The sequence below is a fragment of the Diadema antillarum genome, unplaced genomic scaffold, assembly GCF_040938485.1.
Source record: "Diadema antillarum isolate AM-2024a unplaced genomic scaffold, OU_Dant_1.0 seq00000358_RagTag, whole genome shotgun sequence".
Classification (NCBI taxonomy): Eukaryota; Metazoa; Echinodermata; class Echinoidea; order Diadematoida; family Diadematidae; genus Diadema; species Diadema antillarum.
The window spans coordinates 1,233,158-1,255,794 of NW_027271364.1; the positions used below are offsets into that span (position 1 = coordinate 1,233,158).

At 36.9% G+C, this 22,637-nt stretch overlaps 1 protein-coding gene across 1 annotated transcript in view; it reads right to left on the reverse strand.

The window, feature by feature from the left end:
* Positions 1–22,637, reverse strand: part of LOC139731129 (lysine-specific demethylase 5A-like) — a 56,714-nt gene that overhangs the window by 22,111 nt on the left and 11,966 nt on the right. Inside the window, exons 2-12 of the mRNA XM_071642013.1 lie at positions 21,638–21,715; positions 18,833–18,892; positions 17,445–17,507; positions 12,151–12,219; positions 11,227–11,337; positions 8,369–8,494; positions 6,853–7,009; positions 2,244–2,428; positions 1,520–1,678; positions 998–1,117; positions 512–667 (exon numbers count right to left, since the gene is read on the reverse strand). Coding sequence (XP_071498114.1) covers positions 512–667; positions 998–1,117; positions 1,520–1,678; positions 2,244–2,428; positions 6,853–7,009; positions 8,369–8,494; positions 11,227–11,337; positions 12,151–12,219; positions 17,445–17,507; positions 18,833–18,892; positions 21,638–21,715 — 1,284 coding nt within the window. The remainder of the gene's footprint in view (positions 1–511; positions 668–997; positions 1,118–1,519; positions 1,679–2,243; positions 2,429–6,852; positions 7,010–8,368; positions 8,495–11,226; positions 11,338–12,150; positions 12,220–17,444; positions 17,508–18,832; positions 18,893–21,637; positions 21,716–22,637) is intronic.

Genomic DNA, 22,637 nt, shown 5'->3' on the forward strand with positions numbered 1-22,637 from the left:
TCTTTCATTCGGTCTTCCTTTTTTGGGGGGAGGGGGGGGGGGGTGCTGGGATGGGAGGGGAGCCATGCCTTTCTCTGTCCGTGAAATTAAAGTATATTCTTTAATCTAACGCATATCAAGAGAAATTGCATAGCACCTTCATAACAGACAGTGTAAGGCAAACAGCTGGCAAAGACCATCATAAACTTCACATTCATTTACACTGAACCATCATCATATAAAAAGAGCATAAGGGACAAGCACTTATGAGTGAAACAAATGCTAAATCATTGTCCTCCCACCCTTCCCCCTCCCCAATTACTCTTATGCGATCTGATCTTTAACATTTAAAAGTTTTGTTTTTAGGGCAGACTTCTCCATGAGAATCACTTGGTGTCTTCATTTATATGATCTTTAGATGCATAACTTCCAATTACCTTTGTCATCAATAAGAGTTGCAAAACTAGTCAAAAAAAGAAAGAAAAAAGAGAAAACAACAATGATAATATAAAAAGTCAGCATCTCCCTTTACCTGATCTTCTGGGGCCACACACTTGTTCTTCTTGGTGGGGAATCCACTGCCCTGGTTCAGGGTGTGTATGTCGGCCCCATACTCCACCAGAACATCATCCTCCACCGACTGCACAAGACGCCAAAACTCCTTCTCGATGGATTCGGGTGGTACCATCTGTAAACCATAAAGAATGGAAAAACTACATTAAACAAGCAAATACAAAAACAACAACTATTGCATAGATAAACGAAGAAGACATCAGCCTTCTTACAACATTATCTACCTCATTATGATGCAAGAACGACCGTCAAATGTAATACATAAGATCTGACGGTCAGTTGAACATTGTGTACAACGTGGGAGAATGCAACACATCTGCTTTCATTTGTTACGTCTGGCAAATATCAATGTAACCTTGCCAAGTCACTGAAAAAAAAAAAGAAAAAGAAAAAAGGATTTTGTCTTGTATAGAGCGGAGGGGACTGACTGAAAAGGAAGACTTACATGGACAGGCATGGAGAAGAAGTCTTTCTTGAACTGGTCTGCCTTCTCACCAAAGGACTGGAGGGTGTACTCTCTGCGAGCTGTCTCAAATCCGAAGGGATCTTGCGGCTTGCTGCATTCCTGTAGATATCCAAACATTTCATTCACAGAGTTAGCTTCTGCATGTATCAGTGATTATTCTAGGGCAAGGTGATCTGGCAAACTGATCTGATGTAAAGTTTCATTCTAGTATTAGAAGTAACATGAATGAAGTTCTTTGTATTTGTACTTCCCAATGCAACAAGTGTGTAGTAACCTGTACGTTGAAAATGTATTGATGTACATACATACATTGTACGTTCAATCAAACATTCTTCTATCCCTTATTGATTTCCCATCATACTTACAGGTTATAAAAAGAAAATCAACATGATGCAATTGTGACACATAGAACTGGATCCCTATGGATCATCTTGATATTGTCTTGACACAGAAGCCAGTGAACATTACAAACTTAATCTCAATTTTGGGTCTGCCCCATACCTTGGCAACACACGAAGGGCATCTCCAGTCTCCCTTGGGAACTTCTGGAAGCGGCGGGATGAGACAAAATGTGTGGAAACTGTCGTCGCATCCATCGCAGAGGAGCAGGCAGTCCTCTGCGTCGCCCCGCCCACATGTGTGACACATGTACATCTCAATCTGTATTAGAGTAAACATAGGGATTTAGCATATACACTTCAAGTTCTTCTAAATGCCGTTCCATGAAAATGTATCGACTCAAGATGTAACATCGATGCTTGACTCTTGGTCCTTCAAATCTGTAGCAGAACGGCACTACAAAATAAACAAAGCTTCTTAATCTTCCCATATTTCTCAACATCATAATATATAATTTCATCATGATTAAAATTAGAACAATCCCTCAATGTGATTAATACCCTGTGGAATACTGAGGGAGTTAGTTCAATGAGCACTAACTTTGTATGCTTTTTATTGAAAAAAAAAATTGTTGATACCGTGCCAACACACTGCTTAACACAGAATAAAGTTGTGTTTTGCTCAATTAAAAATTGTTGGTCAAATGTGCCATATTTTACTCAAGTGCTCAACAACTGAGTTAGATTAATAGACTGGTAATTTCTATGATTTTTATTAAAAGATGCTGCAACCATGGCAACACAATGTTCAACATTAGCAAAACATGGAGTTTGCACAAGTAGATATCACAGCCATCACATGTATTCCAAACAAATAAACAACTCACAAAGTTGGCACTCAGTGCCCCAGTCCTGGCTCTCATAGTCATGGACGAGCCCCCCGCTGCCTGCTGCTCAGCCAGCTTTCTGGGAGACGTCTTGGTGGCCTTCTTGGTAGCCTTGGGCTCCTTGTAGTCTGGGTCCGAAGTGCTGCTCTGACGGTCCAGCTTGGCCCACGATCCATCAGTGCCATCTGGACAATTTGAAGAAGAATACAACGCATGGGGCAATGAGTGAGTGAAAAGTCATTTTTACAAACATGTCTCTACGTGATCTATTATTCCTGTTTAGACTGAAATATGAATTTTCCTCCTGTTATGATCTGTTGCTAGATTGTTGTGACTTTATATCAAATTTACCCATCTTTTATCAGAGATAATATCTTTTATGATCTGACCAACATTTATAGAGCAGAACAGTCTGCAGTTTAAGATATAATCCTAAGGTTTTGAATTAATACAAACAAGCACATATTAATGTTTGCAGTTTACACAAACAGTTGTCTTCATGCATAGTATAATATTCCTTTGTATGATACTAGGTGTTTCAAAAAACATTTCCCACTTTTGATTCTTAATAATTCATAAACTATATATCAGATAACACTGTCATTGATATGAGTAATAGCTGAATAGTGTACAATTTGGTTGAAGGTGGTTTGAATATGAAAACATAAATAAGTTTCATGAAATCCATGATTAATTTCACAGTTAGGTTCCAGATTTTGCTCTATTTTCAACCCTCTGTACAAAATTTCACTTTGCACAGGGGTTAATGGGTGTGTATAGGAGTGTGTGGTTAACACCCTGACAATGGTCCTAAACAATAGTTAGGGTTTGAATGCTTCATTATTTATTCATGAGAAATTCCACTATCACAACTAGTCTTTATTCAGCCTCTGGCAGTATCTGTGTAAAGTCAAACGCCTGCCGATACTGTCGTTGGGTCTCGACAGTGCTCTCCCTACTTCTGAAAAACGAAATTACAATGAATACCTTCTGTTCTATCGTAAACATGGTGACAGGAAGCAAAGAAAATCAATTAGAGTATACACTTGTTTAAATGGAGCCTTAAATAAATCTACTGTGAAACATATCGGCCCAATGATAAATGCTGCTGAACTCTTTACCAAAAATGATTTCTTTTTATCAAAAAGCGAAAAATTTGTCAGACTATTTAATTAGTAGACAGTTGTATTAAAATGAGGAACTTTAGATCATTTATGCTTATTTATATCCCAAATTTAGTGATATGTTAAGCAAAAATTGAAAATGATTGCCAGCTGGAATGGAATGTGGTGTTTGCAAGCACATGGAAACATGTGCTTCCTTTTTCCATGTGCATGCAGTTTACCCTTTACCGTGCATGAATCCAGACTAGCAGTGCCCAGGGCAATCCACATGAATTATTGATTAAGCATTCATGTGCCTGGGAGCGCGAGACTGACGCCTAGTCAACAGGTGGTTCAGGCATGTCCATTGTTCAGGGCCATTGTCAGCACACACTCACATACACATCATTGGTTCCTGTGCAAAGTTCATTTTTGTACAGAGGGTTAAAATTTGACCAAAATCTGAAACCTTACTTCAAAATCAATCTTAGATTTAATGAAACTGATTTATGCTTTCACATTCAAATTACCTTCAACCAAATTGTACACTATTCAGCTATTATTTATATCAATGACAGTGTTATCGGATGAATAGTTTTTGAGCTATTAATGATCAAAAGTGGGAAATGTTTTTTGAAACACCTAGTACTTAATATCTTATGGGAGCACACACTTGCTGGTTTAACCTGGAAGCACAAAAATATGTCAAGAGGAGGCATACGTGCGGTACAAAAATGAAACCTAGACAAGAAACACAAGATACTGGCTCTCTTCACGGTGCATAACAGACAGACACAAGGAAATGAAAAGTAACTTGACGATACTGAAAGCAGTCATTTACATGTCATAGTAGCAGAGGGAAAGTAACAGTGACAACATTTACACTTCAGTCTAAGCCATGCTGTTACAAGCTCTGGCATTAAAGGTAGCTAAAACTTGACAATCATGGCTATCACAAATGTAGTAATATTAGTAGCCATAAAAGTGGCAGAGGTAATTAAAGGCCCCCTGATATCCAATTCTGATTCTGTGTCCATTATGATTTCTATTGAATTGAATAGGTCTTCATGTTATAAATCCAGAAATTGTCAGATTGAAATAACCAGCAAATAATTCAAATCATTGGATTTTTCACTTTTCAGCACCTGCCAAGTCCCCCTCCCCAGAAAAATCTTTCTTGCTCTTTGTGATGTCATCAGCAGTAAAATTAACTGAACAATACCTATCATGCACCTTGCCATAATCGGTGCACCAGCTAACAACATGCGGACGGGTTTCATGCAATTATATAACATGTAATGGATGTCAGAGGACCTGTTAGCCATGGAAGTAGTAGAAATAATCACTATACAATTGTAAGTAGAAGTAAATAAAGAGGTTATGATGATTGCATAATTGCAGCAGAAGCAGTGATGTATTTCAAGCATTCTGAGAAGCAAACTTGTAAATTGTGATTGCACCAATGGTAGTAACAAAAGTCAAATCGGTTGAAGTAGTAATTTGGATAGCTGCCACTCCTAATAGTCAGCATTTCTATGGCAGTCAAAGTCTTATATTCAAGCAACACAAGCAGTTAGTGTCAATGAAGATTTAGTTGGAGTGGTAGCAGTTAAGTTTCTGTCTAGTTAAAATAACAGCAACAGCAGAATTGAGCCAAGTATCATCTAAATCATTACAAATGGCTTAAAGTGCAATTCTGCATCACGTTTCAGTCGGCTCTAAAGGTCATAAATCCTTTTTACAAATGTCACAATTTTTTTTTTATGATTGAAGAATAATGTCTCCAAACATCATGTATGAAATCTGACAGGAATATACCTCAGAGTTTTTGGAAAAGAAATTACAAATATGAGAATGAGAAATGAGAATACGCTCCCCTTTTGTACCCAGAATATTAAACTGTTGGCATTTTTTTCAGGGTTCAAATTCCCTGGAAATCTATAGTATTGTTTCCTCTTCCACCATAGAGAAGTTCCCAGTTTTATCATTCTGAAGAAAGGTTTGAATTACCGGTACCTATCTCTACAATATACCAGCTTATGAAAGGAATATAATTTTCAGAGATGTGAAAGGGACACATAAACTGGAATGATTAGAGTAAAATCAGATGAAAAGAATCGTAAGGTTTCATTTAAAAAAAATCATACAGGCAGAGGTGATGATGTCATCTCCTACTGAGTTGTACACAATTCTTTCCATTTTATAAAACATGGGATCTTGAAAACAAGAAAGAGGTGAACATTGTGTTCAAATTATTGTAGTCTTGTTTACATCTTGGCAATTCTGAATTTTAGTGGGAAAGAGGTGGCAATTGCCAAATCATCGCACAAAGACATCATTTTAATAATAACTAAGACCAATGGCAGAGTTGTGAGGTGACTACATCATTGCCTATTCTGACCTGCATGCATTCAGTGCAAATGTGCAAAATTTTAACATGTGAACATGGCATGGACGTGCTCTTTATGTGTCGGGCCAATGAAACAAAATACAGCAACAAACTGATAACAGGGCACAGAAGAAACACATTTAAAAAAAAATAAATCTAAAACAGAACATAACACCATATAGTGGTTAAACATGATAGATCAAATGACACATGTATAAATCATGTTTCAAATACTTCCCTAAACAATAGAGGAAATCTATGATTAGTCTACATGTATGTGACAGTAGGTATCAAAAATTGTAGATGACTGACTGAGAGTACTTAACCAATGTGATGAAGATACAAATCCAAACCCGACACAGAAAGCCCCTACAATAACTAAATAGATATTTGATGAAGATTTCTGAGCATTTCTTCAAATAATGATAGTGCTACTCTTGACAGTGGGTTTGTAATAATGCTGATGATAAAATGGAATACAATATCATATCTATACTACTGAATTCTGGCTCTTAAGGAGCAAAAAGTTAGCATGCCTTGATGACATGAGTAAAAATGAGACATACCAACTTGGAATGTGAACTCAGTATAGTTGTGGAACATCTATTCCTTTCCATCACATGTTAAATTAAAGACTGCCATGCCACAAAGCAGGGGACATCAGTTAGTTGCCTTGAACGGCTGTTACAAGATGCCCGCTGAAGATCAAATCAACTGACCAATACCACTAGGTCAAGCATAGATTTTGCTTAAAAATTTTGCTCTAAGTATCATTGATGTCCTGTTCATATTATTATTCAATATTGACATGTTGCCTTTGTTTTACTGCATTCATGCACAATGACTATCTCTTTGTCTCACACTTTCTGTTAAAAGGAAGACGATTAATTCCTCATGATGTAAAACCTTATATCATTTTAAAACATCAAAAATGGGTAAAATATATCGCAAATAAGAAACCAAACAAAACCAAAATACCCTAGAAGAAGCATTTCTTCTTTGTAATTTCTTTTTAAGAGAAGACAGGGTTAGTGTTTACCGCAACCAGTGCTGAGTATGATATGTGTGAAACTAGATATAGAGGAAACTCCAAAATAAAACAAGGGATCACACTAACTTCTTTCTGCGCTCTTCGTGATGTGTATTATTTCATCACTACCTTTCTTTTCCCCAGGCTGGGCAACGAGGCCGAGACCCTGGAATTTCGGACCAGGACCGAACAACTGCAGCTTTTTGAGCTCAGGGTTGTTGCTGATGTCCACGGTCAGTGGCTCCTGTGAGGTATGCAGAGTGGAAGAGAGGATCGTCATTACTTGATAGGTTAGCATTCTCATCGGTAGGATTAATAACATTATGTAATATCCATTCATTGAAGCTGACACTGTGACCTAATCCTAATGTGACGTACGGATGCCTAAGAGCTTTCTGGAGAGGCACAATTGTCATTTCTTTCTACATTGCTTCATGAATCAATTTGGAGGCCCTACAAATTTGATTAATGTATTTTTGACAGCCAATGCCAACTAAATGGCGAGTAAAACTGTCAAAGCTGGCAAAAGACAGGCCTCAATGTGAAAGACAAATGAAGACAAATTTGTATGAGAGAGTACACCATCTTTTACTGTAATGTAATCAATTCACCAAAATACATATAAAAAAGTGACTTTGCAGCAATATCATAGAAACTCAGGATTTTAGCATTCAAACATGCACAGTCACACAATTACATGAAAAAAAAAAATTATTTTGGGAATTACTGAATGGGCAAAATTTCCGCAATAGCATTCTTCATGACTATTTCGTGACTTTCAGTAAGGTTTCTTTCTTTTGCACTTCGTTTCTATGCAGATGAAAAAACATTTCCAAACATCCATGAACTTTCCAGGTTTTCCTGTGACTCCCAGAAGCCTGCATTTTTTTTTTTTCAGTATTCAACTGACACTGCACAAGTCAACTACATTCAGCTTTGGAAGGAAATGACTATTCACACATCAGAATGTTTGTTGGCCACATAGGCTGTGTGCCAGCACCTGTCACAACATATGTCAGCTCATATAAATAATGACGTGTAGCTCTTCACCAAGCAATTACTGTGACTACCAAAACAAGATATGGAATCTACTATGCTCCCATTTGTATAGTAGGCCCTATGTTCAGAAGAGAGGGGGCTGTGGTGTAAGTACTACAACACAAAACATAACAATCTAAACCTTTTGTATGGGTACAGTAGAAGGTTTTTACTTCTGATGAAGTTTTGTTATGACTGGTACACCACATAGAGTCTTTCAACATATCTTGGGGATTTTATTCCTATAACTATGTTGAGTTGACAATACTAGCAAAAAAATGAATAAAGATAAAAGATTAGGATAAGTGTGCCTCTGCAAGAAGTTGCTGACAACAGGATGTCAAAATTGTTTAATCATACTCCACTGTGCAGTCATGGGATGCCAATAGTGCTGAATATTAATTTCCATCACAATGGCAACTACCAAGATCTATTTGGCTGTCCCAGTGGTAGTCAAAATGAGTATAGATCACAACTATCTGACATAGAAAGGGCACACAGAAAGCTACAACTGACATCTAACTGCCCAGAACAAACCACAGCAGTATGCTTTGCATACACATACCTCAGGGGCCTGTCTCTTCACCCGGCGGCTGTATCCACTGGTGGAGGAGGGCTTGATGGCCTGGCGGGATGGGATACCATGGGGCACATAGTCCTTGTCCTTTGCATCGCCTTCAGGTAAGGGTTGCTGTAAGAGGGAGGGGGAAAGACAATACGGTGTTTGGCTCAGCAGAGACAATGCAGGACACAAAGTGAGCTACTTTGGATATGAGCACACTTCGCTGTCATACATGAGCCTGCTTTGATGTAATTCACACCCTAAAGTAGTCACAATGATGTACAGTTTGAGCACAGCTATGTGGCTGAAATGCACACTGAAAACAAAAAAGCGATTCATACACTAATCATTGTCTGTACAACAGTACCATGATACAAAGCACTGTCACCTTCCGATGTTTCTTCTGCAATATTCACATCCAAATCCAAATCAATATGTTGTGACTCCTCAAAAGTATGTCATCAGTTAATGTCATCGTTGTCTGATTGTTTTTTCCATATATCCCATTTCCCATTCTACTTCATGCAGTGAAGTAAGGAGTGAGCCGTAGCTAATTTATTCAATATGGGTTTTAAAAATTTGTTTGACCTCCATCGTGATGATACCATTAATGACATATACTGTAAAGTGATGACGGTCCATGATTTCGCAATGAGATTCAGTTAGCCAACCTCACATGGTCGGCAGCAGTCATGCCAATGGGTACATGTAGGTGAACAAGGCCAAAATCAAAGCCAACTCTCCCTTTCGCCAAATGGCCTTCCCAAGAGAAATCGAATAACACCAAATAAAGCTACTCAGCTTTATACAATCTCCATTCAAGGTTGGACATGAGGCTCTGCTCCCCTTTCTTGACTGTTCACTCATAGTCATGAGTCCATAACTTATACATGCATAGTAGTAAGATGCAAAAACTGAAAAATTGTGGGTGGGCTTTTTTTTTTTACATGACAGACTCAGCATGCACACAAGAATATTCTGCATCCTCTGTGGCCTGAATATACCTAAATGTCAGGCACCATGGCATTTATCACCATCTTGTGTCATCTGCACTCACATTATTGGCAGAATGAAAAATCTTTATACAATGAACATTTACCTTTAAAGGTAGGGGATATCTTTTACAGACCTCCCAAAATGCAGCAAAACATTAAATATGAACCTCAGGGGACTTGCTTAGGCCACTGCTTAGAAATTTGGAAGTCAACAGTTATCTAAAATTTGAATAATGCACAAAACTCAACTACTCAGTAGTTCTGTGTGTCAGCCACACTTAAGCCTTTTTGTTGCATTCTTCTGTATTTGTGATCTATAAACACAAATCTAAAAGTACAAGAGCTGATGTAATAACATATAGAGTGTGTGGTAAGAATGTATATAGAAATGTTTGTAAGTGTTGATGAACTTTCTTCACAAAATATACATGATGGACACACATGCAGTACATGGGTCTGCAAAGGTAGCCTAGTAATGTACTGGAATTTACGGTGAGCCCAGAAAACAATTCAATTCAAAATCTAACCGTCAAAAAAATGTTACCTTCCACTTTCAATACTTTATGGGAGTTTCTAAAATGATATTCTCTTCAACATACCACTGTATTTATACAACTCTTCATTTAAGGCATGCAAATGGGATTCCCTACCTTTAAAGGGTGTGTACAGTTCTGGTCGAGGTGAAGATTTAGCTTTTAACATTCTATGAGATACTCAGAAACCACTCTATGAGATGTGAAAGAGCATGCAGTTCTAAGGGGTATCAAAAGTTTATTCGGTGAAAATCGGTTTTGAAATGGCTGAGATATCTAAAAACAAGGTGAAACAAAGAGATACTAATAAAGTTGGGGCATGTCGCCTTTTATTATTAGCACTTTTTTGGATATCTCAGCTATTTGAAAACCAATTTTCATCAAATAAACGTTGAATCCTTCTTAAAATTACATGCTCTTTCATATTTCATAAGAGGCTTTTCATTATCTCACTTAGGAATGTTCAAAACATGAATCCTTACCTAAACCAGTACTGTACAGTCCCTTTAAGGGAGAACAAAAAACATTTTTTTTTTTAAACGCAGAGATATAGAAACACCAGGTCAGCGAAAGTTTGGACAAAATCATTCATATTAGAAAGGTGTCATTCAATAATATATTCCTTACTAGAAACATTCTTTGGCATCTCACACATACTTGTCATGTATTGTAAAAGTGGACATATTCACAGCGATGAAATTTTTGCGCTCTTCGCGCAACCACAAACTAGTGCGAAAATAAAAGCATGACAATACTTTTGCTTGGCATATGTTTCTGTAGATGATGTCTTAATTCTGCAAAATTCAAAACACATGAAATTAATCTTACCCAGCCAAGCGTGAAAATTAATCACACAATAATATCCACTTTTACAGTAACTGCAATGTAGCATACAAAGAAGTCCTCATGCTTCATTTGGTATGTGGAAAAAATGAAGATTTCTCTAGCCCTTTATACAGAATAGTAACTCCATTTTTTTTTTTTTGGGGGGGTATAATGAGTATGCATAGCATGTCTTTCATAGGTCTCGAGTCAAATGTGGAAGAAATAGTCCCTTCAACAAAGACTGCGAAATTGGTGAATATTGGCATTTTAAGGAAGCTGATGAATCGTACACGAGTGGCTGCACATTCCCTCAACCATGACAGCTCTTTTGCAGTCACCAACGAGGTATGGATGTCTCACCCACCTTCACAGGGCCATCAACATGAGAACATTTGCCCCATTTTATTCAATCGTCTAATGATCTAATTAATTTCTTTCGGCAGATTTACATAAAATTTTCTCACTGTCTCTGTCTCTGTAAGGGTCTACAATCCATCAGCATACATACCACAGGCTGATCAAAGGGCACTCCGGAATGGAAGACGTCAAACGGCCAGAGGATTCTCTCGTAATGCTTCAGCAGCTGGCTTCCTACACCTTTGCCTGGGGGGTAGTGTAACTGTGTACAAAACAGAAATGTTCGAGAAGGGATTGGGAGCTGGACTCTGCACTACACTCTACAGCCACAAGATGATCAATCAGTTCAACCTGAAATATATCAGTAATTATTATGCACAGTGTGGTGCTTAAGTCCCACTAACAAGGTCTTATGAGCACTGAATGCAGATATACAATGGGACTCAGCAGGTGGATTTACCTTCTACACTTTTTATATGCAGACAGCCAAACTAAAATATAAAGAATAGGACAAGCAAGTCTGCACAAGCATAAGAAACACTCAGAACAATTTTTTCTGCCTCATACCACCGTGGATACAAATTGTAAACTCCCCCGAGAATTAGCTTTGGATTGCAGTGGTATTGCTGTTGCAGTAATCTCCTACTGCATAGCATACACCCTTCTGAGAAACATTAAACAAACACAAACTTACACATATACACAACTGATTACACAACATACACTAATGACAACATATTCTGTGGATGTACAACTAAAATGAGTGTATTTAACTTTTCAACGACAAAATATCACATCGAGTTGTAATAAGTAGAGTGTCAATCAAGTTAAAGGTTCCAACGTCTTCACCCTGTTGCACAATAGACATACTCCTTTGATTTAGCGATAGATAAATTGAAATGACAAAGTTACAACTGAAATCCTATAAATTAGTAAAACTCTTTCCTACAATAGCTGTAAGTGACAAGATCTTCTCTTTGTAGAATCTATGATGCAGACAGGAGATAAACACAGTATGACTGAATTATTCTCGAGCATCCCTGAGAAAATATTTCTAACTGCTGCTAGGGCTTACCCTGTTTGCTACTCTGCTCCATTTCCGTTCTCTGCACACAGTTTCAAATCCTCCCTCATCTTGCACGATCTGGAATTCAAGTAACAGAGAAATGTACAATTCAACAGCTTGAATTATTAATAAAGAAGAATTATGATTCATATTGTATGTAGTTGCAGGGTGGTCCATGAGGGATTTTAGCGTGCTGCACTGACACGCTTAAATATATTTGCGATGCATCTGGGTCATCACAAAAGCCATATAATGTCGGGAAAATAATTTTTTGGTTTTTGGCAGACATAAATTCCCCAGATGGCAAACTTAAAATCAATATATGATTGTCCTACATCATTGCAAGGAAAATATTTCTACAAGTTAGAAACTGTAAAGGTTATAATTGCCAAAGTTAGCTTGACAGGCATCACATTTGTGTTACACCCTCAAAATACAAAACATGCAACATTATAATTGCCATAACAAAAAGTGACATGCCAAATATATATAAGAGACTTGCAGGTACAAAACAGTGGGTCAAATGTGTCTACAAACAGTTAAATATCTCTTCTAGCCAAAGACCTTCTGCTTGGATCACAGTTCCTTCCCTGTTGTCAATCTTTCAAACTAAGGCAAAGATGGTGCCAGAGAGCAGTACCTCCTACAAACAGAACCCCAAAGCTTGAATATGAGCCACAAGGGCTTTGTGCATCCTACTGCAGTTATGTTGCATCCTCCCCTCACATATATTCATGCAAAATATCAAGGATCTTTTTTTTTTTTGCTTTTGCTTTTGCTTTCATTCATGCTACATGTACACCATAAAATTGCATGGTGTGGACAAACTTGTTATTGGTATCTGAATGTCATGTATACAGTTGTAGATGGACACTGTGTCAGAGAGTGAAGATGATTCTACAATTATCAAACACAAATGCCTGTAACCAAATCACATGCTGTTCTCACTGTTCCTCTATTAAATTCAAAATTCGGTGGTACAATTGTAATTAGAACTTGCTTGTTTGCAAGATAGCCCACAAACAAACTGATTGGCAGCACCAAATAAATTTGTACCACTGTGCAATGACTTGAAGTCCTCCGACTGTTATATAGTTTCAGTGGCAAAAAAGAATAAAATGTCCCAGAAGCAGGCTGAATTTTGTTCTCAGTGCTTGTCCATGCAGTCTCCACAATCCTGATCCAGTAAAATCGTGAAATTATCAAACAGGACAAAAACAAACATTGTATAGCTCACTGAAGATTGTACCTGAAAAGCACCAACCTACATTTTCACAAGAAACAGGAAAAGTCTAAACTACAGGTATGTAGAAAACAGCATATGTCTGACATATTTGCTTGTTAAAAATGTTTTCTTGAGTCAACACATGCACTCACAAAAAAAAACATTCTACACATACTACTGTAAAACACAATATATTCGCAGCATGAAAATTTTGCTAATTGGAGCCAATGACCTTTGTCGCGGCATGAATTTTTGCGAATTGCCACTGGCGTCCAATGCATATTGTGTAGGCAAGAACTTTCACGCGCGTTTTTAATAATTTTGTGAATGTTGGCACTCGCGAAATTCAAATGCATGCGAACATTCCTCGTTTTACAGTAATTGCATATAAATGTTTTTGCAAATTACTAATATTAGTTTTCATAGATTATGAAAGAAGTAAAGTTCTAATCCATTATTTTGGCTGCGAGTACACTCTACAATGAAATACATGTATACTATAAAGATTATTAAAGCCAAGCTTGGGCACAACAGGGAATGCATCATTACAAAGCTGGCAAAATTGCTGTGGATCTCATATCTCCCTTGACTCATGTGTGAGAGAAAAAAAAGAGAAAGATACACACCCAGAGGCATTCTTTGGATGAGTGTCAGAGATGCTTCTGAATATACTGTATGAGTCATTTGCAATTATGTGGAATATGTATACCCATAAACTCTTTTATGCAGTGAATAATTTCACAATGTTATTATTATTTCTAATTTCTGATAACCTGCCTTAAGACATTTGTTATAATGATAATAAAGGAAATGATCTTTGGGTACAATACTGAGCTCTTGACAATATCAAAACAAATGTAACCCAATGAGATTAAGAGTGGCATGAATGGTACAAAAAAAAGCCACATATGCCCAAAGTTTCAGCAGCCTTGGAGTTATCAGAATCAGGATATCAAGCTAGTTATCTACCACATTGATTAACACTATCTAAAAACAGGCATTTCCATCACATGCCTGTAATGACAATCGCATAATACTCGTCAGATTGTGTTTCTCTTCAACGTGTTATCACTTTACAGTGAACAGTATTTTATTCATGGCACTGCATGAGATCTACTTTTGAGTAATATTGTGTGAACCTGCATCATATCATAAAAAGGAAATTGATTTCTCTATGTCTACTAAAGAAATGAAATACTTGACATTTATATAATGCTACTCATACATACATTCAAAGCTTAAACGATTTCAGTGAGAAGCGTGGCGTATGCGTAAATACACCAATGAAATCAATAACCGGTAGTTGGGTCTGTAAACATGCAGACACACATACACTATATACACCCCCCCCCCCATTGCTACTATTATGTTAGTGATACTATTATTACTATCATTATTACTATTATTATTACCATTATTATCATTATTATTATTATTATTATCATCATCATCATCATCATCATCATCATCATCATCATCATCATCATCATCATCATCATCATTATTATTATTATTATTATTATCATTATTATCATTATTATTATTTATTCGGCTTTCAATCATGAATATCAATATTACATTTGCCAAAATCAGAACATACACTGGAGTGGTAAGGGTGCACTAGGTTGGGCAGCCCGGGTCTGGAAAGAGCCAACTATGACTAGTACTACATGTAGTAATATTAAACCTAATTTTAATTCCATCTGGGCAATTCCGCGGTTAGTAACGTTACATTTAAGCAAATTTAGATACTTATTTTTACTACTAAATCACCATTTATTCATTTCAAGTCCAAATCATGTTAAAAACATGTTCACCCTTCCCAGGTTTATGATATAGAAACGAATGAATACAATCCAACAAATATTAGAATTGTTATGGCAACTAAAAGGGCTGGTTAGTAACGTTACGAAAAAAGGACAAGACAAAAAAATTGATGTCTTGTAACAAAAAGTGTGCAAAAATTCAAGTTACTTCAAACATAGTGGTGCATTAATTTCAATTATTGCATCATGACAAATGTTCACGCAAATATCTTTAGCAGTTCGACCAGTGATTAATTAGCTAGACCCCCAAAGCATGGTTAGTATACAACGTTACAGTTAGTAACGTTACATTTGTCCGGAGTAATTCCGCAGGTCATTTCACCCTTTTGTAATTGACAAAATGTCACATGACTTCTGGAGTACTGAAATGTCCCTGAATCTTTTACCCTTTAGCAAAACTTTTGAGGAAAAATTTTCAAAGGAACCCACTGTAATTTGCATTCAAGTGAATTTCAGCATCCCCAGTCCCACATGTACCTTTCAAATGATGATCACTTGTAATGCGGCAGACCAGATATAATTTCCTTTCTATTCTGTTACATGTGGTGTTACAAAATTACACTTTGACACATGCACAAACAAGTGATAAAGAACTTGTGATAAAACTATACTCCACAGAGAAAAAGTTAGCAGGCAAAATTGCTAGTCTGCACAAACCAAGGTGTGAACGATCTCGTGGTCATGTACAGAAGCACATTTGTATAAACAATGCCATGTATATCCTCTGAGGGTAGCCTAACCATTCTTCAAACACACACAGCATTTGCGAGCCAGCACTAGAAGCTAATTTCATCCAAGTCACACCCGCAAGCGGCCGCAATGCACAGGCTTCGCAGACCATTGCCCAGACACGAAGGCCTGCAATCAGCATGAGAGCAGCAGCACATCCATCTGTGGAGGAGACTGCTGAACTCTCAGTGAACCCATCTCCCTCTGTGATGTCACGTGAGGGAGACGCATCGCCTCTCTCTCTCTCCCCACTCAGAGGAGCTGAATAATGGCAATATGATTCCTGGATGAAGCAGCAGCCTCATTAAAATACTTAAGGTCTGGCCTTTGTCTTTTGTCTTTGCAAGCAAGAAAATAAACACTGCACGCAGGAGCCTCCATTGATAGAAAACGAATTTCTAAATTTCTTGAGTGCCAAATATCAGTCGCCATTTGGAATGGATGCAATCACACTCACAGCATACATAATTTACCATTATTCATTTGAACATCAGCAACAAAGGCCATGATCTTTATTTTTCTTCATTTACTCTAACACAAATAAATGCTGTACAATTAGGCAGAGACTAAAATCATGAATTTAAAGGTTGTTATTCAGATCTAAGGTTCCCGTTTTCACAAGAGAGTACATAATATTTAGGACATAAATCTGTAATCACAGATTCATTTGAGGAAAAGCAATAAACTTCCATGTGCCCTCTTCTCACAGTCATGCCTGAAACTGACTATGATTAAAATAATTCATTATGCCAGATCATGTCGCACCTGATGTTGTATTCTGATGTACAATTGTATTAATGTCCATAAGATAAAATCCTAGGATGGTGATTAATGACAAAAATGCATGAATTAACAATTCACGACAGAGAGATCAAGACTCACTACAAAAGACCTACAATTGTACAAACAAAAACTTAACAATTCATGCATCTTCAAATCCTGAAGATGGGAAAAAACAACAACAACCTAACATTTATCATAAAAGGTGGACAGCAATCTATTTCTTCACAACACACAGCAAAAATGAAATAAGAGTTTAGTCATTAAAGCTGTCTCACACCCCCTCCCCCCCCCCATACATAAAATGTACAGATCAGTATTCACAATGGTTTGCTCTTTGAAGACAATGGCTTGCTTCACTCAAGAAAATAATCATGTTCACAACCTCGAAGTGAGATCATTGTGATGTTTATAAAATAATCACAAAACAACAACGTGACAGAAAAGAAAAGAGGACAAAACCACTGTGAAGCATCCATTGATGACATGAACTTACCGGTTATTTTACTGATCTTAATTCTTGGAGCATATGAACAGCTACATGTGTACTGAGATGCACCATATGGTGCAGGTTCATATTTTTAAGTGCAGAAGTTGAAGGGTTTCTGCTTGACCTTCATACATTATGAATGGCTACTGCACTGCACATAAGAAGGTAATAATGGTCTATTAAGAGAACAGAGCTACACACAGAATTTTGGGGATAATACATTATTCTACCATATTTACAAACCAACACTCACCTTGCTCAGGTTGTAGAGATCCAAGCATTTTCCACAGACATTTGGAATTTTCAGTCTACATCCCTGCAGAAGTACAGAAGGCATCGTGGTATTTGATTTGCTGAATTTGATTGCTCATTATGGTAACATGTGGAACTCTTGCACTACACAGAAAAAATATTTACTGTGGTACTTTTTCAGTATGCAGTTCACATTAAAATGTAGGGTGTACATACATGTACATTTGTATGCTTAGATCTGTGAATGTGAACATGAATATTCAGTTTGAACCCACATAAACATTGTAGATGAAGTCTTTATATTAATACAACTAAATATACATAATGCTACCTTTCTGATTACTATTCCTGCACTCTTAATTACCTTTGCCAAGGGAGGTTATGTTTTCATTACCGTTGGTTTGTTTGTTTGTTTGTACGTCCGTATATGAAATAACTCAAAAAGTTGTGAACCGATTTGGATGAAACTTGCAAGAAAGGTTGAGAATGACACAAGGAACAGATGATTAAATTTTGGTAGTATTCTGGAAATTTGTATGGATTTTATGAAGTATTTTCTATATTTTGGCAGGTAGGATCAATGAACTTGGGAGTTCAAGCTGCGCATTTTCGAGATTTTCATATGCGCACTAAAGTGCGTGCTTTGGTTTCTGTTAGGGCGAGGCGTGCCGCGCAGCTTGAAGTTGATGACATACATGTAACAAAAGGCTTCTATAATGGGAAATCGGGCGATTTTCAGCATGCATACGTATGGATGGAAATCACTGTTGTCATTGGAAGAACACGATCAGAGGTGGAAATGAACTGCTTGGTAGAGGTCTGCGCTCTCAGAGTACTTCTCTAGTTGTATACTTGAATTGACAAGGAAGGGGGAATATATCCTCATATAATGTCCATGGCAAAGATGGAAGAGTTTTTCCTTGTAAACAAATCATTCACATAGTTTAATAGTATCACAATGTTATGACAAATAAGTAGGCTCTAAGTGGCTATAATAGTTATCATAACATGCATGATGCACTGTGAACTACATTTTCATTAAAGAACGTGAGGCATACCAAGGCTCTCAAGTATGGCTTTTATTTGCTCCGTAATTAATGTCTATTGATACTACAGTTTGTAGTGTATACCTCTGCAAGCTCCTTGGATACTAAAAACACATGATCAGTAAACCATTTATATTCGCTTTACAAAACAATGCTCAACATTTCAAGTCCAAATTTACTGCTGGGCAACAACCAGATCTCGAACAGGCAAGTCTTCACCATCAGAACATGTACATATGTATATCATTCCCAAACTTTTAAACTACAAAGTGTAGCTGATCAATATTAAACTGGGAAAAAAGGAACAGCTGGGTAGCAGAGCCCTCCTGAGACTAAACATTACCTGTAGCTCCCAAAACTTTGCAATGCTGTCCAAAAAGTTTAGCTTGATCCGAGTCTTTGCCTGTGAACATGAAAATGACAGGGAGAAAACAAAAACAAAAACAGAAATCAAAACATTAACACTTTTTACTGGAAATACAATACTGTATGTCATGAAGTGCTGACATCTTCTCCTTGATATCACAAAACAAAACCATATCACAATAGGTCCACATTCCTGCATAAGTTCAGAGTTTTTTGTACACTGCACAAGCTGATTTACAAACTGGTAAATTGTAGGCACTTTTGTTTGCATCAACACTTACAAATGTATGAACACCATGCATGCATGTGTGCACAAGTACAATGTACAACTAAGTAGGCTACTCATGGGCTCATTGGCATTATGTGTGTTTATCATTAAGCTCTAAAACTGACTTGAAAACTTTTGAAAGCTACATATTCATCAAATAATAATCAATGGACAAATATAGATTTTTGAAGGGCAATATCTATGCCACGTGGCACAATTACAATTTGTACTTAACCTTTCAAGTGCATGGTTAATTCAAAACTTAACATGGAAAGGTTGGTTTGAAAATTTCCATTGTGAATCAACAATTTGAAGATGTCTTCAAAAAATATTCTGCCAAGACACATGGACATATCATTGCATGTTCACCTGTACCACCTTTATTCAACTAACACATATTTCCTGTGAACTGCATGGAGTTTTTGAGCATTTATTACAAATACAATGTGACATTTTCAACAGTTCAAAGGCAATTATTACAGTACTGTAAAACCATAACATCTTCATGTACATTTCAATTACGCAAAGTTTGCAAGAGCCGAGATTCACAAAATTAAAATGGAAGCAAAAGTTTTTGTCTACATTATATGTATTGAATGCCAGTGGCAATTCATGAAACTTTAATGTCACAAAAATACCTCAAGTGCTTTACAGTAATCCCCTTTAAACATTAATGTTTGTTATAATGTAGTATATTTACATTAATGCTGCACAGCAAAGTATCAACTGATTGCGGATATGAAAGTACTGTACATGTATGTATTCAAATTAATAATATTCTCCTGTCGAGTTGTTTTTTATGCAACTGATTAACTAATTGCCCTACATCAACATAAATTTAAGTCGATGTAGGTAATTTGTCAATTAGTTGTATACTGTACATGTACGTATGTATGAATTATGAGAAGCTCCTCTCAACTCTTAAATCATAAGTAACTGAGCCTGCACAACAGTTTCATTCTGCAATGTACATATACATGTATGAAGTAGGTAGTTACTGCATTATTTGAAGTGCCGTACAGTGTACTTTGCTCGGTTTACTGTCACGTTTCACACGTGCAATCATACCCATTAATTGTGTGGAAGTCTTTCTGGGAGATGCTGGCAGAGGATTGATGTCATGACTGGGCTTGCTGATATCTCATATTGTGCTGTTTTCAGTTTGCGATAATGTGTCCTTAATTGTTGGAAAACATTATCTACTAGACAATATGCCAACTTATTTTGTTTGCTTTGTTTTTTAAAGCTAATTTACCTGACTAAACAAACTGGTTCTCTGACATGAGGCACAATACAAATATTGAAGCACACGGGGTCACTGAAACACTAAACAAGCACACTTTGACATTTTCTTCCATTTTTCATAGCCGATAACACCAATGGTAATATACAATAATCAAATGTTGCAAAAATGACAATTCCCCTAAATGATCATCAGTTATCACTGTGACATTAAAAACAGCAAAAATACAGTGTAGACTGAGGTCTCATGCGTTTGGTTATTCATAATTTTACAATATAAATTTAAAAAGTATTCATGTGTCATTCATAAAATCAAAAGTGCAAAACATCACTCAAATGTTGAATTTCCTCATTACATTTGCTATCAATAATTCTTTAGGCTACAGTTTAAACCCAATAGTAAAGCATAAGATAATGTACATCATTTGTACTAGTATGCATAGTACGCTTAGCAGTTTAGGAAATGTCTTTATTTATGGCACAACTTACATTTTTTTAGGCATGATCTTGACCTTGAATATTAATCTTAGTGGGCTTAATACATCTCCATATTGTAAGGCTGCTCTTGTAGCAAGAGGCCAGTTTCATTTACTAGCATTATGGGATTAAAAGAGATCATGGAAACACTGTGTGTGACTGAATGAAAACAAGATTGTACTTTTACATGGCTGAAGGTCACAGGTGTTATATGACCCAATTTCAAGCACTTTGATGAAGGGCATTTACCCAATCATTTGATGCCACAACTTCTTTCAGTGAAATTTGCCATGCCCCTCCTTTCTCCTAGATGAAAGTGTTGAACCAGCAAAGATGATTAAAAGTGGGACAACAGAAAAAGTGATACACAAGATGCACTCACAGCTTCATACATTCCTCCTCGATGATAATGCAAGAAATTGCTCCACCTCCATTCTGCAACACAGCATTAAAACGATGACAAAGAAAAACTACCTAAAAATCACATGCCAGCATTTCAGGTGAGGTCATCCCTGAAATTTTGGAAGTCAATTAAGGCAATCATGCAACCATGGTAACGTATACAGAGACCTTTCTACACTGCAGCAAATGCGTGCAGAGAGTTGAGGAACTGAAGAATCGTAGAAATGGAGAAGTCATCAAGAATCAGTACAGTGACATCTCTGAATGAGATGTGTGTAATTTGGGTTTGTTCTGGTTTTGTTTGCATTTACTTGTTCTTCTATTGGCTTGTCTGTTTGGTTGTTTGTTTGTTTTTGCATTATATTTTGTTGTAATTTTGTTTGTTTTACTCACCTCAAGCTCATTCAGTCTCTGCACTCGGGGAGTAAATCTGAAATTTTCAACATCAACTGCAAAGGGTGGCTGCCAGTCCTGCATATGGAAATAAAGAATAAAAGTGTGCAAAGTGGTTATACATCCACCATGTTTATGTGGGTGAGGTACACATGTACAGTCTTACACACTCAAACAACATTAATTAATTTTTTTTCCTGGGTGAATCAGACCCTTAAGCCTCTTTTCGAGTATCAAGCTATGAGTGTACAATTGTAGCAACATCCAAACACACACAGTAACACACACACACACACACACACACACACACACACACACACAAAGACAAATAAATGCATTGACATTCAATGCAACTCCACTGCAATACGTTCATTAAACATTGATTAGAGCAAACTCAAACAAACAGTATGGTTATTTATGGAAATCTTTCAGTCGCAAGGGCTATTAGGCGAAAACAGTCAGGTGGAATTAAATACATAGATACTCCAAAGTAAACATGCTAGCTTTAAAGGGGATGGCTAGTAACTGATCAGTGGGAATCAGTGGGAATGATGGGGGATGATTGCTCCAATTCTTGTGGGATTCATTTAAAGGGAATGCAAACCCAAAGAGCAATGTGGATTGAGTGAAAGCAGCAACATTAGTAGAACACATCAGTGAAAGTTTGAGGAAAATCGGTCAATCGATGCAAAAGTTATGAAATTTTAAAGTTTTGGTGTTAGAACGGCTGCATGAGAAGACTACCAGAGGTTATGACGTATGAGTGGACAACAATACGAAGAAAATATAAAGGAAATTCAACAAAAAAATCACTTTTCTAGCATTATGAAAGAGCACTTGACTAACCGCTTTCAGAAAGCAGGGGGAATAATTGCAACCCTGAACATTTTGTCAGTATCAAGTTGATGGAATTTGTAATGTTCATGAAAAACACATTTTTGTGGAATTTTCTTTATATTTTCTTATTGTTGTCCACTCATACGTCATAGCCTCTAGTAGT